Raw genomic sequence first — 16277 nt, 5'->3', positions numbered from 1 at the left:
AACTAAAGCAAAACATTCACATGAATATAAAATCCTTAATAAATTGTCATGGCAGTGAAATATATTCAGATTCCCTACATTGCTAAATCCTCCAAAAGGGTAATGTTGCTTCGCACTAGAAACACCCCTATGTAGCATCTTACTCTTGGTACATCCCGTGCTCCTTGTACATGTTGTAATCCACATATTTAAAAAAAGTCTTCAAAATGACTCAGTCAATTTGTTTGTTGCACATGGATATGGCCAGTCATAACACACACCAGATAGTCAGTTGAAATGACTTAGCTGCTATTCATATTTAGCATGTCCTGCTAATTCGTATGCTCTGCCAATCATAGTAAGAAGAGTACAATACTAGAAATACAACACAACATAAGCCATACAATTCAATAAGATAATACTACTACTACTACTACTACTAATAATAATAATAATAATAATAATAATAGAATAAAAAATATCACAGAACTGTATCCTTTTAGCTGTGGGTGCAACCTACACCGGGACACAGACCTCTTTACTGCGCATTAGTTTGAGCAAGCACTTAGCATTCCAATTTTCTTTTAATTGTTGTGTTAGAAGTGGTAGAATGCATAAGCATAATTATGCCAAATTATAATGACCAGACAACTGGGTCAGAGCGTCACCAATATAGCTGGTCTTATCAATTGTTGCAGAATTGATATCTACCAAAAGTGGATTAAAAAATGGACAATAGGCTAATTGGTCATGAGCACTTGCCTCCATGTTCTGTTCTTGTGAGCAAGTTACTGCAGCACATGTTTCTGAATGCTTTCATTCTGGCTGTGCAAGAAAGATGTGGAAATACAAGGCTTAAGTTTGCTGCCATAGATGCAGATGGTGCTTTATAGACATCGAGTACCCAGAGTGCCCATGCAAACCTCTTCCACCAATGAACATGGACACGTGGAAAGAGGGAGAACCAGATCTGAGAAATAACGCTGTCTGTTCCATCATCGGGACAGCTAGATTTTCTTCCATTCTTTACATAGGGAGGAGATGGTAACAGAATGCACTGTACAAAGAAAAGAAGCCAGCAGAGGTAATGCTTTGGACAATTCTCTGCTGGGTGAACTCCAATCTGGACACTCATGTTGATGATACTGTGATGCTTACAATCTACTGAAACTTTGCTTCAGACCGCCTACGCCCCCAGGCCAGTGGGCTCATTCAGAATAGAAATATATACGCTGCCACACTACAAAAATGCTCCGGGATTGTTTGAGGAACAGAACAAGGAGATCAAAGTTTTGAACTTTCCTAAATTCTCAATGCAATCAAGCATTTGTGTATGGTGCCAGAGGAATGCCTAATCAGTTGAGGCCCAGAGGTCCCTCCTGTTAAGGCAGCGGTCACAGGACCCCGTGCTGATGGTTCCTGAACCTTCAGTGTGTCGTCCTGTGACCTTTTCCTCAACAGGAGAGGCCTACACAGTATTTGGCAGGTGGTTTTCATGTTGTTGCTGATTGGTTGTACACCACTGTAAAGATGACTGCTGCCCACTGTACCCATTATATTGATTTGTAAAGTCAACGGGGTCAAATATTTCACACAGTGAAATGATAAAGTATTCCATCTACTGCAAATATTTTTTTTCTGTTATTGACTTTTGGACTGAAAGCACATTATTTCAAATTTCTCTTGAGTATCATCAGTCTTCCTTTCCATCCATATTTATGTATCTCTGTGTCTGCCTAGTCCCACCTCATGTCATCTCTTCATCAGGGCAACCTCCTCACCAAACTTCGTTGCAAGCCGTTTCCAGATGCCACACCAGTATCTGACTGTGCGGTATGTCCCAGCCATTCTCAAGGGAGGGGTGTCTCACTACAATCAGGCCTCACCCCTCCTTGCCAAGCTGCTTGCTGCCATCAGTCTTGATCTCTTCCTTTCAAAATCTACTTGTCTGTCTTTTTATTTCTTTGGGAATGAATGGGTTTCTGTTAAATGAAGTCTACTGCTATTCCTGTTGGAGCTACAGTAACTCCAACATGCAAGCGGACTTTAAGCAAGACAACTAAGCTGAATGTAGGGTTTTAAGGTACTGGTAAAAAAAAAAAGTTAAATTCAGGTCTGAGCCAAGCTCCTCTGTGATTTTTCTATTCCTTCCTGACTTTCAACAGGCTGTTGTCTCCGTGCTTGTCGGTTTGGCCTCTGTGGGTGTCTTAGCTAAATGTCTGTGCATTCGTTCCTGTTCTGTCTGCCCTTTCTGTGGGAATCTCAGTGTACATTTCTTTTGCATTTTTATTAAGTTGGAGGGGGATTGGTGTTTGGGGGGCAGGGACCATGTCTACTTCTATGAATAGTTCCTATATATCCTCAGGTATAAAGTGTTATCCTTCAAATAACATTGGGCTTATCAACTACTGCTGCTGTGCTTGCTATAGACAAATATGTTGTCCAACTGGTTCAAATCATGTTTAAATGCTCTAACAATTTTTGTTTTCATATTTTGTTTTATAGAAAACTAATAAATTGGACTGTAGTTGTCCCTCTTCTTTTACCTGTTCGCCTTTTAGGAAGATTAAACATGGGATTGTCTGAGTTTACTGGATTGGATGGATGGATTAAAAACCATTCATGATCAAATTTTTCAATATGTGGTAATGCTTAAGGTATCCCAGATGCCTGGCTTAAATCATGTAAGCAGCATATGGGCTTCTTCTTTTACATTTTACAGCATAAATGTTATTTAGTGGCATCTTTAATAGCCGGTATTTGCAACTCATTTAGAATCTTGCCACCTTAAATCCAAGAGTATTGCACAACTTGGAGTTCAAGTCATTGTACTAGCAGTGTATACATACAATACAAAGATTAACATTTGCTTTCCGCCTAAAGTATACTGTGCTTACGTGTGTAAAGTGTAAATTTTTTAAATATTTTACGAATAGTTCCTGTCTACTTTTCTAGGACAGAAAGTTTGAACTTTTAAATTCATGTTCACAAATGAAACTGAAGTTTCTGCACTTGTATTTGAATCACAATATTTGTTTTCATTGAGAGAAAAAAGAGCTTACAAGAATATAGTATTGTGAGTAGGCTATTTGTTCACAGACGCAAAACTTCATGTAAAACTTGGTGCTCAAAGTAAATTATGTCAAAATGGAATATTGCAACTGCAAAATGACCGTAATGTAATGTAATGTAATGCAACTAATCTGCATGGAGGACTTTGTCAATATCCATCCCACTGCATTTGCATGTATTACACGAGCTAACATGTACGCCTGTGAAACCACAGCTTGGGAACTAATGGTGCTTACATATGAACTTGTCAAGGTATACCTGACAAGTGGGGATCGAGCTGAAGTTGATTTTGATTTTAATAGGTAAATCGAAAGCTGAAAAAATTACTAGTGAGACCCAAAATGTTTGCCATCTACAGTAATAGAACTAATATTTAACAGCTATGTCACACATTGTCTTCCTTGTGAACTAGTTGGGTTCAAAAAGAGCAACTAGTTTATAAATCTCTGTGTGAGCCTTGTAAATGTACAGCCATGCACGTGAATTTGTTGTTAAAGAGGCCACAAAGGTGACATCAAAAGTGTGGCGCAGGGCTGGAAACCAGTCTGAACGGTGTCTCAGCCTGTTGGTGCCCTGGGGCAGTTTAAGCCTGTACATGCACCGTCGGCCATCTTAAAAATCTACTCCACTTTGGGGACATTCATCTATTGTAGACAACTAAACCATTTTCCCTCTGATTGGAAAGTTTGATTTGCTGTCATCGTCCAATCAGTTTTGAGGTTCCCACACATTATATTAACTGTGAGCGCTGAGTTTTACAGGTTTTTCTACATTTTAACTCTGGAGAAATGCTCACAAAGAACTTTTCTCAGTAGTTTGTTCCTGCAAATGTACAAACTTGGATTTCTCAGGCAGATTTATTTGTAAAGTTGACAACTTTACTTCCAACTACGAACTCTGGAATCATTTGTGAATATTGATTTTACATGTTCAAACTTGATATGTAGCTAATTTCAGCCAATAATCCTTTCCCACCACGACTTGCTCTGTATGTTCTCTTTTTTTTTATCTTGTATGACTTTAATGATTGCAGTTTTTCCCATTGATGTTGTCTTAAATGTCATGCTGAGATCAGTTGAAAGGACACAAGCTGCAGTTCTACAACTCAAAAAAGCAATTCACTCTTTTCAAAACTCTGGGTGTTTCATCACCTTGAGGAGGAACTCTACATTATAGCCCTGCCATTGTAATTCCTACAAGCTTTTTGTAAGTTAATGTTCATATTTGTCATTACTCTGTCAAAACAGTATTCCTCCTCACTCTTTTCTGGGTTGTGAGGGTAGCAAGGAAAGTATTCTTCCCTTTTGCTATTCTCTCAGCGAGTGTTAAGACAGGACAAGTTGTGGAACGGTTTCTGACACTTGCACATAAGTGAGTGTTCTGTTGCCGAAGACAACACTGCAGTCTTTTGTTTCTTATTTGTTCTGATTTATCCTCTATGCTCCAAGTAAGTGGTCCAGATGAAAGTAAATGTAGGAGAAGCTTTCCTCTTATTGTGTCGTTAAGAACTGCATCTTACTGCAGCCCTTTTCATTCCTCAGGGATGCTTTTGCCACACTCCTTTTGATGTTGGATTTGAATACATTTGTACTATTTAATCTGGTTGATATTAAAGCTTAAAGGCTGCTGCCAAGACACTGATGGGAGTTAAACAGCAACATGGCTTTAAGATGCACTGCACAAAGCAGTCAATATTTTTTTTTTTCTTCAAATGTCAACAGGTTTGATGGATGATTATACTGACAGCTCTTCTGTTTCACTAATACTCTGGAGAGACCCATGTAATGAACATGGTCTGGCTTGAGTATGGAGTAGGAATACTTCATGCTGCCTGGGGCATATGGTTGTATGTAATGTTGGTGTGAGCTTTTTTGCCTTTTTACTGGGACTGACTGTGTCAACCCCTGTGTTGTAGCTCTCCATGCTCTTCACTGAGGAGTGTGATAAGGTGCGGGACCTGATGCATGTTCACTCCTTCAGCTATGACTTCCACCTGCGAGTGGTTCACCAATACTTGGTTGGCTGCCACATGACACTTCGCCAAGGCTACCAGCTGACTGACTTCCTGGACGACTTCATCTCCCACCATCCAGATATTCCCAAATTCGGCCGCAATCATGTCTTTCAAGGTGACTTTGGTGTTAAGTAGTACTTCAACAGGTGCTATTGACATCTAAAACCATAAATAATAGGTTTACCTTGGCTAAAGCTCATAGTTTTCCTAACAGCTACATGTAATGTTACTATGTAATGAATTGGTAAAGTAGGTGAGTTTTGACTTTTCATCACTGCAACAGAATGTAAGCGATTCAAATCCTTGGTGCTTTAATTCTAATATCTTTCTTAAATCACTTTTTGAACCTTACCAGGATGAAAATGTTTTCATTATGTTTTTTTATACTGAGGATTTTAAGGTTCTACTTAGACAGGAAGAGCTCATCTATGATAATCTCCCTGAGAGTTTCTGATCCTTTTTTAAATCAGGAAGCTTTTCCATCTCCACGGGCATGATAACGGCCCACCAGCTCTACAACTACATCACTGATCATGCCAGCACTTACGGCATGAAGCCACTCCGCATGTCCAAGGCCACAGTCTCTGCTGACAACAAGAAGGGGATGCCGGACCTCCACGAGTATGCGCTAGTGGCTCTGTGGAACAGGTGAAGTTACATCCCATCAACCCTTAAACAAATCTGCTCTCCTGCACACGATGCTTCACTTCCCTTTCTTTCCCTTTTTCTGCTTTACGTGTAGTTCGGGCTCTTACAGGGATCTGGAGGGCCTACACCACCACGATGATTTTGATGTGTCCCTTGTGGTGTGCCATAATGCAGCTCCATTTGAGGAGCAGTCAGATGGAGAGAGACATTTGCTGAGGTAGGAATTGATAAGAGCAAAGATGTAAGAAGACAATAAATTACTGTTGAAAGCAGGTCACAGTGCAGCCACAACAGTGTATGTCTCCTCATATGTTAGAAATGTGTTAAGAGACTGATTTAGCTTGAATAGTTCTGAACACCTCAGTGGGAGTCCATCACTTCATTGATTGATTTGCTGTTGACAGAAAGATGAGGTGCTTGTATCAGCTCTTCTCTAACTAATTTAGCCTAAATGCTGCGTAAAAAGTGAATAAAAACAGACTTGCATATTTCATAAACCATTATTTTATTCACAATAGAAAACACTTATTAAACGTTGAAAGTGAAACATTTTTGTATTTTATGAAAAATATTACTTCATCTCTAACTTGGAAGCAACCAATTTCAAAAGAAAAAGTTGGGACAGGTCCATGTTTGCTTCTTTTTACAACATCTGTAAACATCTGGGAACTGAGGAGACCAGCTGCTGGACCTTTGGGAGAGGAGTGTCATCCCACTGTTGATAGCACGGAATTCTAGCTGCTCAACAGTCTTTTCAGTACTCTCTGATGCGTGTTTCCAGCCCGTTTAAGGTCCAGTACCAGGACTCTTCTACTGCAAAGCCAGGCTATTGTAATAGATGCAGAATACAGTTTGGCATTGTCTTGCTGAAATATGCAAGACCTTTCCTGAAAAAGATATCAACTATATGGGAGCACATGTTACTCTGAAACTTTTATACATCAGTCACCATTGAAGGAGACTTTCTAAATGTGTAAGTTCCATAGTCACTAATGCACCCCCTTGTCATCAGAACTGCTGGATTTTTAACCGAGCTGTGATAACAAGCCAGATGGTTCATCATGTGTGCATGATTTCCAAAAGCAAATTCCAAGTTTTTTTTATTTTGTCCATTTTAAATCAGCTTTGGACCAGAGATGATGTTCAAACGTGGCTTTTCTTTGTATAATAGAGCTTTAACCTACATTTGTGGACTGAGTTCACAGACAGGTATTGCTGAGCCTGTGCAATGATTCCCATGCCAGAATCATGTCTGGTTTTAAATCGGTGCTTCCTGGGGGCCCGGAGATCACTGGCATCCAATACTGATTTTTTTATTGTGCACCTTGCACACAGAAATGTGTCCAGATCCTCTGAATCTTGTCATAATATTATGCAATGTAGATGATGAAATAGTAAAAGTCCTCACAATTTTACGATGAAGAAAATGATTCTGAAAATGCTGAATGTGCCATTTAACCATATTACACACGCTCCTCCATGTATTTCATTTTTAGTACCACTTATTTTAGCTAGCCTTTTGTTAACTTTCGTTTTTCGAGATGTGTACATCCATTCATTTATCATCTTCCTCATCTGAAATGGGGTCATGGAGGCAACAGATCCAGGAGGGGCATCCCTCTCCTCAACACCACGCCCCTTTGCCTCCTGGCTTATCCCAAGGTGTTTCGAAGCCAGAAGACTGTATAATCCTTTCAGCTGGCTTCTTGGCCTACCAAAGGGTCTCTTCCCAGTTGGACGTGCCCAAATGCCTCCAAAGGGAGAAATCCCAACCACATGCCCAAACCATCCTAATCTGTCACTTTCAATATGAAATACTTTTTCTGTGTTATTGTGAGTAAAATATTAGTTTGTGGGATTTGCAAATCACCAAATTCTGTTTCACAGCATCCTAATCTCTTTTGGAATTGGGGTTGTAGATATATTTGAGTTTCAACCATTATGGCTGCTTCAATCACATTAACAATGTGCCAGTTGAAGAGATGCATCTACTGTAGGTCCATTTGGCCACTTGTGCCATATCTCTAGACTAGAGACAAAGCCTAATGAATTGCATTTTGTAAGAGCATGCTGGAGTCGTGCCAAGGTAGCTGCCCCTTATAGGAAGTGTATTCCCTGCATGGGACCGTGCACTCACTCAGTAGAGCTGGATCTACATTACTTTGTCATTTAGGGCTTTCTTATACATTGTTAAACTATCTTTCCAGACTTATTGAGACTCTTCTAAATTAGAGGAACGCCACTGTCTCTCCAGCTTTCTTGCAGTCTGCTTTAAAGCACGCAGCTGTGAATTATACCAAGGAGCCAGCCTCTTCTGACTGATTACCTTCCTTTTCAGAGGGGCAACATTGTCCAGTGCTGTACGCATTGAAACTATAACTCAGTCACCAAGATAATCAACTTGTGTTGCAGTAAAGTTGAGGTAGCTACCTTCTGTCGTAAACTCCAAGGTTATTTAAAGAGTGGTTAGGGTCATAAAACAGGATTAGGAGGAAATGGTGTTAATTGTCCAGAACAGGATGAAGAGAGTGAGTAGGTCTGTGAACACTCTGAGAAAATCCAATAGTCTAATATAGAATTAAAGTTCATATTTAGGCTAACATTTCCAACATCTACATGAATAGTAAAGTCACCCACTACAATGACTTTATCTGTACTCAGCACTAACTGGGATAAAACCTCTGAGAATTCAGACAGAAACTCAGAATAAGGGCCAGCTGGACGATACACAACAACAAACAATAAGATTGTTTTTTTGTGCGAGGCATTCAGAAGAGTTGTCAATAATCTCAGGTTTAGGACGGAGTAGCAATCCTGCTGCAGTCAGGTTTGTGTTAGAGAGAATAAATCTATATGATGATCATCATTTACTAACAGAGACCAGGGCGAGAGAGATCTTCTGTGTTACTTTTCTTCATATTACAAATGTATCTTTAACAATCCAATAAGCTGCTGTACGTACTTTTAAATGCTGATAAACCTTTCTGTGTAGGTTGGAGTTCTACGTAATTATGACCAGTCAGAGGGAGCTCTTCCCCCGCCTCACTGCTGACATGCGGCGCTTTAAGAAGCTTCCTCAGATATACCGGGATCCCAATGAGCTGGGGAGTCGGGTACCTCAGGATCGAACAGAGCTTACTGGTCCCAGTGGGGATGACCAGGACCTTTGGGAGGAAACTTCTTCTGAGGCTGCAGCCACCTCAGCCTCTAGTGATGGCAGCGAGTTTTATCCTCTGGCAAGGAGTAGACCCGAGGCTCAGGGGCTGCTCTACGCCTCGCCTCTGTTCCCCCTGCTGAACAATGAGGTGGCTTCAGCCCGCAAGCAGATCCAGACCAGCGTGGAGCAGGCCATGGGTCACTGCCGCAGGGATAACCTGTGGAGAAGGCTGTTCCATGGAGAGCATGTGGCTCTGGACAAGCTAAAGCTGGCCAAGCTGTCATTTACCGAACTGGAGGAACTACTGGAGGCTGTGCACAGCCGTTCAGTGGCTGAAATCGACCCGCAGCTGGTAAGATCCCACCTTTATTAGACTTCAGTGGTCAAAATGTGAGCCTGAATGGCTTTTGTAAATGACCATTCCAGTTTTACTCCTTTTCAACCAAAGTGATTCCAGTGCTGGTTCAGCCTGGTGCTAAAGCCGTTGGATCTAAACACTCTTGTTTTTCACAACTAGAGAGCCACCACAGAGCCAAGTCATTGAGTCACCTTAAAGGTTTCTTCCAACAGATGTTTGCCTTCCCTTACCGTTTTCTGACTTTTGGAGCTGCAGACATCCATCCATTTTCTGTCTGTTAACATATTCAAACATTAAAGAGCAGGGAAATGAGAGGAACTCGTGTGTTTACATTCGCCTTCACAACTCAGTCTTTATTGTTTCCTCTGAACTGAGCAGAATAGATGCTAAACTGGCTCTGGATTTTTGAACATGGAAGTAAAAACATTTCAACTAGTCTAGTTGGTCTCTAAAAGCCTGTTCTTAGCGATTCTTTGCCCTGGCCCAGCAAAGAGTTGGTGGCCAGCATGGCACTGTTTCCTCTGGACTGGAGCCAGTGGTTTGGCAGGAAAACGGAACTAAAGTTAGACTGCGGCTCCAAACCAGCACTGAAACAGCTTTGGTGGAAAAATCAAGCCCCGTGTCAACAGTCACTTAACTTAAGTCTCAAGTCTGGTCTGTAGCCAAGAGCAGATGGACCGAGGCGAAAGTCAAAGAATCTGAACAAGCTGTTCCAAGTTAAATCCTAAACATACTTACTTCTCTCTACAGAATTGTTGGTTATTGAGCACTAAACACAATATTCCAACTTTCCCCTCCTGTCCAGAGTGAGACAGAATGCCCCCGGTGACTGAACAAAGCATTTCTAGATGTTTTCACAGTGCTTACATCCTGAACTTCACAAAATAAGAAGAAAGGGTGTAAATATATGCAACATGTGGTGTCGCTGCAGTGAAGTACAGATTTAACTGAGAGGAATGAGTTTCTGCCACTCCTCTGGGTTGATCCCTACTGTCTCCAGCCACATCCTCCAGTTCTTTAAGTTTCCAAGTCATTTGGCAGCTAGAATCTCTCCACCCAGTGCAATTTAGTTTATTGGTGCTAACGCACACAAAGGATGTTTTGTGATCTTTGGAGCTGAGGCTCTCGTTTTTATTTCAGCCCCCTATATCAGGGTCCAGATAACAGTGCCAACAGAACTGTGCCAGGGTTCTTCAGGATGCTTTAATGAAAACTCTACTTTGTCATAAGTTTGTCATATTTTACTTTGAAAAGCGATGAAACACTGTGATGACTGATAGGATTGTGATGTGTTGCTGCAGGACTGTTTCCTTACCATGAGCCCAGCCTGGTACCAAAGTCTGATCAAAGTCCTGCTGAACCGCTTCCCTCAAAGCTGCAGACACTTTGATGACAATGGCATCCAATATCTGGTGAGAGGATGGCCTTTGTTTCTAATCTCTTTGAAGTGGAAGGTAGATATCAGATAACACAGAGGGGGATCTGTAAGTTTTTATTGGAGCTTTGGTACATAACATTTCGTTGTTCTTTACTTGTCTATTTGTGTGGGGGTTAAACTTTTAAACTTTAAAATGCCATCTCAAATGAATACAAAAACACGTAAATAATTCAATGAATACATCACTTCTTTGGTCATCAAATAAATGAGCTAATATAACTTTTTATTGCATTTTCGAAAATGTTCCAGCTTTTCTGGAAATGTCTGTCTCCCAGCAACAGGACAGTATATGTGGGATTGAGGCACAATAACATACTGTGTGTCCATGATGAAGGAATATCACTAGTTCAGAGTTCAGAGCCCCCGTTGCATGCTGAGACAGAAAACATGTTAATAAAAAAAGATATCCTGAATGTGGTAAAGTTAGGTCTGAGTATATGTAGTTAAACTAAATATCTGTGATCTTTCTGAAGGCTGTCCTAAACCAGAAGTTCACCGACTGCTTTGTTTTGGTCTTCTTGGACAACCAAGCTGGGAAAACGGTGAGTTTTGATTCTAAACTGACTTATTTCACTTTGCTATGATACAAACTTCTTAAGAATGGTTCTTTTTCTTCCTGCCACAGAGTTTAAAAGTGGTGTTTCGGGAGCTGCTGCCCTCTCAGCCACAGGCCAGTGGCAGCCCCCCTCCTCAGCTGACGTCCATGTATCATCACCTGGAGTCTGTCATCAACACTGCCTGCTACAACCTCTGGACAGGACTGCTATAGACCCGCGCTCGACTTAGCTCTCGTGTACACAATTAGCACAAGGAAACAGGAAGTGAAGAGAGAAAGCAAGGCACATGTTTTTCTAATTGGTTTATTTGAGGGAAATACTTGAAAAGCTCTGTGCTGCTCATGTGATGGAGCTCATTTCTACCTTCTACCCTGCAACAGAGCATCATCAAAGCAAAACTTACAGCTTCATGCAACACCCTGATGGGCCTGACAGAAACACACTCCCAGAAAATCCAGATTTGCTTTTTTTTTTTAAGCTAGTTTCTAATTCTTATATCAGTTAGCTGACCCATGCCTCCACGGCTTTGGACTGTTTAAAAAATGAAACGGCTCTTCACTTTTAGCTGCGACACAAAGCAAAGGATTCTCTCACTCACCTCATGATTAAAGCCACTTCTCAGAGGTCCTGCGATATTTCCACATGCATTGTATCCCGACATGGAGCTCACGCTGAGCACCAGCACAGATCTGATCACTTTCGTTTTGCTGTGTGCTTGTCAAATGAAGTTTATTCTAACAAGATGATGTTTTAACACAGTGTTGTTAAGGAGAGGCAAGCGGGAAACCCTCTGCTACTTTACAACAGTCCCAGACTGCTTCATAATATTTCAGCAAGCTTGCTACCAGTTCTGGAAATGAAAGTGTTCATGCTGTAAAGCATCACAGCTTTAACTGATCATTTGTCTCTCGGTTCTGTGCTTGTTCAGACAATCAGGCCATGAGTTCTCAAACTGCTCGCCACTTATTTTCTGTCACTGGCTTAATATGCAGCAAGTGTAATCCAACAAAAAGTCCACACCTCACCACTGACGTTTGAGAGCCATCGTTCTTTGGGTTGCTGGAGATATATCTGAATAAAGCTACAAGAATACTATGTTCTCAAGCTAAATATACAGGATGTTTTGGGTGAAAATGATCTTCTTTTATTTCTCTAGCATCATCTGTGGCAGACAAACATGCTAAAAATAGGAAAACAGGTGAGTTTTTGAACCAAATCCAATCCAAGTTGGTCACATGTTGGCAATGATGCACACTTTTGGTTACAGAACTGTACAAGCCGCAGTAACATGCTGAAGCTGTGGCAGATCGTGTGCCCTCTGATAGGATTTCACTGTCTTCGCATGCTAAACCAGTGTTATAAGTAAGCTGAGACGTCAGTGTGAAGAGTGGGAAGGTTTCTATATGTTTTCAAATGTCTTTCATCCACTTGAAGCCCACTGCCATGTTCGGTTCCCTGAAGTGTCCTTAAAGCCTGTGAAGGGATGCTGTTGCCATCCCATCACCTCTGCACAGCGGATCTGTGGAGACAAACACCCAATGTTTTGTGATTTAATGGGTGAGTCAGTATTTAAGAAAGGGATTTTAAAAAAAAAGATGGGTGATAATAGCTTTGGTGTTTGGCATAGTTCCACCTGTCATTAGTGTATCCATAGAATGTGAGGTAATGAGTTTGACTTGGAAGTGGGAACTCCACCAGCCGGGAATGGGACTGTTGTGTCAGAGAAAGGCTGATATTCACTGCAGAGCCTTCATCTGATCCAGCAGCCCTGGAGGATCTGCACATTTTCATCAGAAGGAAGGCAGACATGTTCAGTCTCTTTGAGGATCTGCAACAACCCGAGTGTTAAACTGGATATTCATCATGCAAAATGAACGTTGTATCACTGTAATCTAAACACTGAACTAACTGTATGATGTATATTGTGTATATACAGAACTCTTGATACTGTATGTAAGATATTGAATAAAGCAGTCACACCAAGGTTGAACTGTTTAGAAAAGAGTCCATTTAAGAATCTGAGCCAGAGCCCAGTCATGGGTGACCTGGAAACTCTCACAGCACCTCTCTAAACTTCCAAAAGTCTACTTTTATATTCAGGCATGCAAACTTGCCACCTTTCGGCGAAATTCGCCGTTTTGAAATCAAAATGGGTCATTCTTCTGAATCGCGTAGATCCGAGGAGAAAAAAAAATTGGGGGGGGGGGGGGGGGGGGTGAGCATGTCAACTAGCGAGTGGAACTGTGAACCTCAAAACTACACTAGACCTATGTGACAACAAATGACTGACAAGAGTGGCGTGTGAGAGAACCACTATCACCAATCAGAAGTGAGGAGGGCGAACCCCTATTCACACCCCCCCCCCCCCGGACCACCCCCCTGCTACAATTTGACTGATGTCCTGAAATAGTCTTCATAACGAATTGTGTCGTTAGATCAATTAATGTGCTTTTAATAGTGTCTTTGATACAAGTGTCAGCTAAATGTCTTGATAACAGACTTGAAATAGTCTACAATTCCTCGATATTTCACCGCCTCACAGAACGCTGTTTGTGTTAGTGCTACTCGAGGTAACTGTAGAGTGGCTAACTAGCGCCTTCCACACAAGTTCAGGGCTTTGCTAATACTTTTAGCCAACGTCAATGGAGACCTTAATTGTCGCCGGACTTGGCTTTTTAACGAGGTATGCCCCTTCATAATACCCTCCGATAATCACGGAAAGGGAACATTTTGCCCATTTGAGGAGGTCGTTTCATTCGTCGTGAGTTTATCAATGCAGAGTCCGGAGAGCTCTGCCACAGGTCGTATTTGAGAGTGCGACCCCCATCCCCTCGCTGTTCGCCCACACCCCCGTTGATACCCCCGTTGATGATGACAGCCTACAGGTGCACTCGTGTTCATCCAGTATGATGCACCATCAATCGAAGTTAAAAGGGGGCACAATGTAGGATTACGTAGTGCTCGTGGCATGCATGTCTCAAAACTTACACTGTCATGAAAAATGCCGTTTAACTAAGCTTGCCGCGAGAATGTTTTTCTGTTAGAGTGCCAGCTGTCGATACAAATTTGTCTCTGGCGGTACGTCAAGTGAATTGCTGATATAAGTTTTTCCCGTGGAGCTCGTTTGGCTCGGCATGCCAAACGTTCACTTTCGTGGTTTAATGACAGCGGACCGCGAAAGTGGTCGGGAGAGTCATCGTTCAGGCTATTACTAAGCATAGGCTGTCTTGGGGCAGTAATTAATTAAACGTTTAATCCTACATACTTGTAGTATCCCTTTAAGGACCATGGGACTAAATTTTTCGTTAAATTTAATGTAATTAAATGTATGATACTACAGTTAAATGCTTTTGAAGACCTGTGATGTTATATATCAAACACATAATAGTACAGTAAATGCAATTGATAGGCCTACTGTACCTATAAATTCATCTTTTATGCTGCACAGCTGTTCTCTACTTAATGCAAATGGGACATACTGTATATTTTATAATATATATTTTGTATAATTTACAACTTAATGCGTCTCATGTTTCCGCTTTTCCGCGCGTGCCGTGTGTCCGTGTACCCTTCTCACCTTTTTCACCCCTGACCAGTTTGCATGCCTGTATATTGCTTTGAATAACTAAAAGATAAATACATTTTTTTCCCCTTAACTATGGGAAAGCCCAGAAGTTCTGACGGGTCAGTATATCCTCACACACACCACTCAATCATGCCCTGTGAACACTTTCAGATCTCGTCTGTACCGAGTATATCTTGTTCATTCTTCCCTTCAAAAGGCTTCAAGTTGTGAAATTTATAGTTCACCTCCGTTATATTCAGGGCCTTTTTTAGTCTGAGGAATGAGCGCCATGGCTAAACCTTCAGCCTCTGAGATGGTACTTTTAAATGCTTTAGGGTCGGTATTCTTACTGTTAAAGCGTCCACACCAAATATACATTTGCTTTCGTTAGAGTTCTCTTCATCAGTCCATAGAAATGAAAGACTTCATTTCCTAAACTAAGCAGGTCTCTTGACTTGTTCATCTGAAAACCTTTTGCTGCTTGATCCTATTCATGGTCGCTGCTTACCCCAGCTGCCATCAAGCACCATGGACGGGTCACCAATCTATCACCGGACCGATACTGCAACACATGACCACACACACACACACACACACACAGTCGATTTAGAATCATCAATCAACCTAACATGCATGTTCTTGGACTGTGGCCAACATTGTAGAAACATGTAAACTCCACAGGAGAAGCTCCTGGGACCCTTTGAGTCCCAGTGCTGACCACCATGCAGCCCCTACGATGAATGTGTGGGTTTCCTCTGATAACCGACTCTTTAATGAAGGTTAAATGTGAGCCAATGTGGCTGGACGTTACAACAAAGGAAAAAAAAAAAAAAAAAAAACGGGTTATGTTTATCCCAAAAGCAATTTTAAAGTTGACCTTTTAATGCCCTCAGTACTGTTTGTCATTTTGAACCGAGGAAACCGCTTCCTGAAAACTGAATCTGCCCATGTGGAGTTGTTACCAAACCCTTTCATTTTCAGTGTTAGAAGAGCTCATGACTGCTGTGATGTTATGTAATTTTATGTATAAAGGTTAGAAGCTTGCATCCCTGCTCCACCCAAACAGCAGACACACGGCTGCTGCCCCTGATCCTGCTCATGGAAGGACAAGAGAATATATTCTTAAAGTAACGTAAGTCTCATGTCCCAGTTTGTTATTATGCGCCCGGGCCGTTACCATGAGTGCTGACTAACTGGGATGAATCGATGTTATCAAGAAAAGCTGTGGCTCCAAGCTGAATCGGTGTGAGAAAAGGACTTCCTTCAGCTTCAGCTCCTTCAGGCGTGTTCAGTCAGAGGAAGCTGCCTCAGAGGACTGCCCTCTGAGCATCACTGTATCATCTTAACAAGAATTAAAGCTCTTCAAAGTTTCAACTTACCAAACCTAATCATTTTAACCCCAAAAGGAGCCAAAATGACTGCTTCTTTAGTTCACCAAATGTTTCAGAGTTGAGCCTCTGAAGTACCATCCCAAAGCAGGACATATAGC

The 16277-nt window shown here is 41.5% G+C and overlaps 1 protein-coding gene across 5 annotated transcripts in view; it reads left to right on the top strand.

Annotated features, from left to right (window-relative positions):
- Positions 1-13202, top strand: part of szt2 (SZT2 subunit of KICSTOR complex) — a 104001-nt gene extending 90799 nt beyond the window's left edge. For 4 of the 5 annotated variants that reach the window (XM_075485002.1, XM_075485001.1, XM_075485000.1 and 1 more), the window contains 8 exons: positions 1747-1812; positions 4967-5180; positions 5536-5713; positions 5808-5930; positions 8706-9222; positions 10530-10640; positions 11140-11208; positions 11292-13202. In XM_075485002.1, the coding sequence (XP_075341117.1) occupies positions 1747-1812; positions 4967-5180; positions 5536-5713; positions 5808-5930; positions 8706-9222; positions 10530-10640; positions 11140-11208; positions 11292-11435 (1422 nt within the window). In that variant the 3' untranslated portion in view covers positions 11436-13202. The remainder of the gene's footprint in view (positions 1-1746; positions 1813-4966; positions 5181-5535; positions 5714-5807; positions 5931-8705; positions 9223-10529; positions 10641-11139; positions 11209-11291) is intronic. The other variant, XM_075485003.1, reaches the window with a different exon arrangement.
- Positions 13203-16277: the final 3075 nt, after the last annotated feature.

Source organism: Odontesthes bonariensis, chromosome 15 (assembly GCF_027942865.1).
Source record: "Odontesthes bonariensis isolate fOdoBon6 chromosome 15, fOdoBon6.hap1, whole genome shotgun sequence".
Lineage (NCBI taxonomy): Eukaryota > Metazoa > Chordata > Actinopteri > Atheriniformes > Atherinopsidae > Odontesthes > Odontesthes bonariensis.
This window is presented reverse-complemented; position numbering and strand designations above follow the sequence as displayed.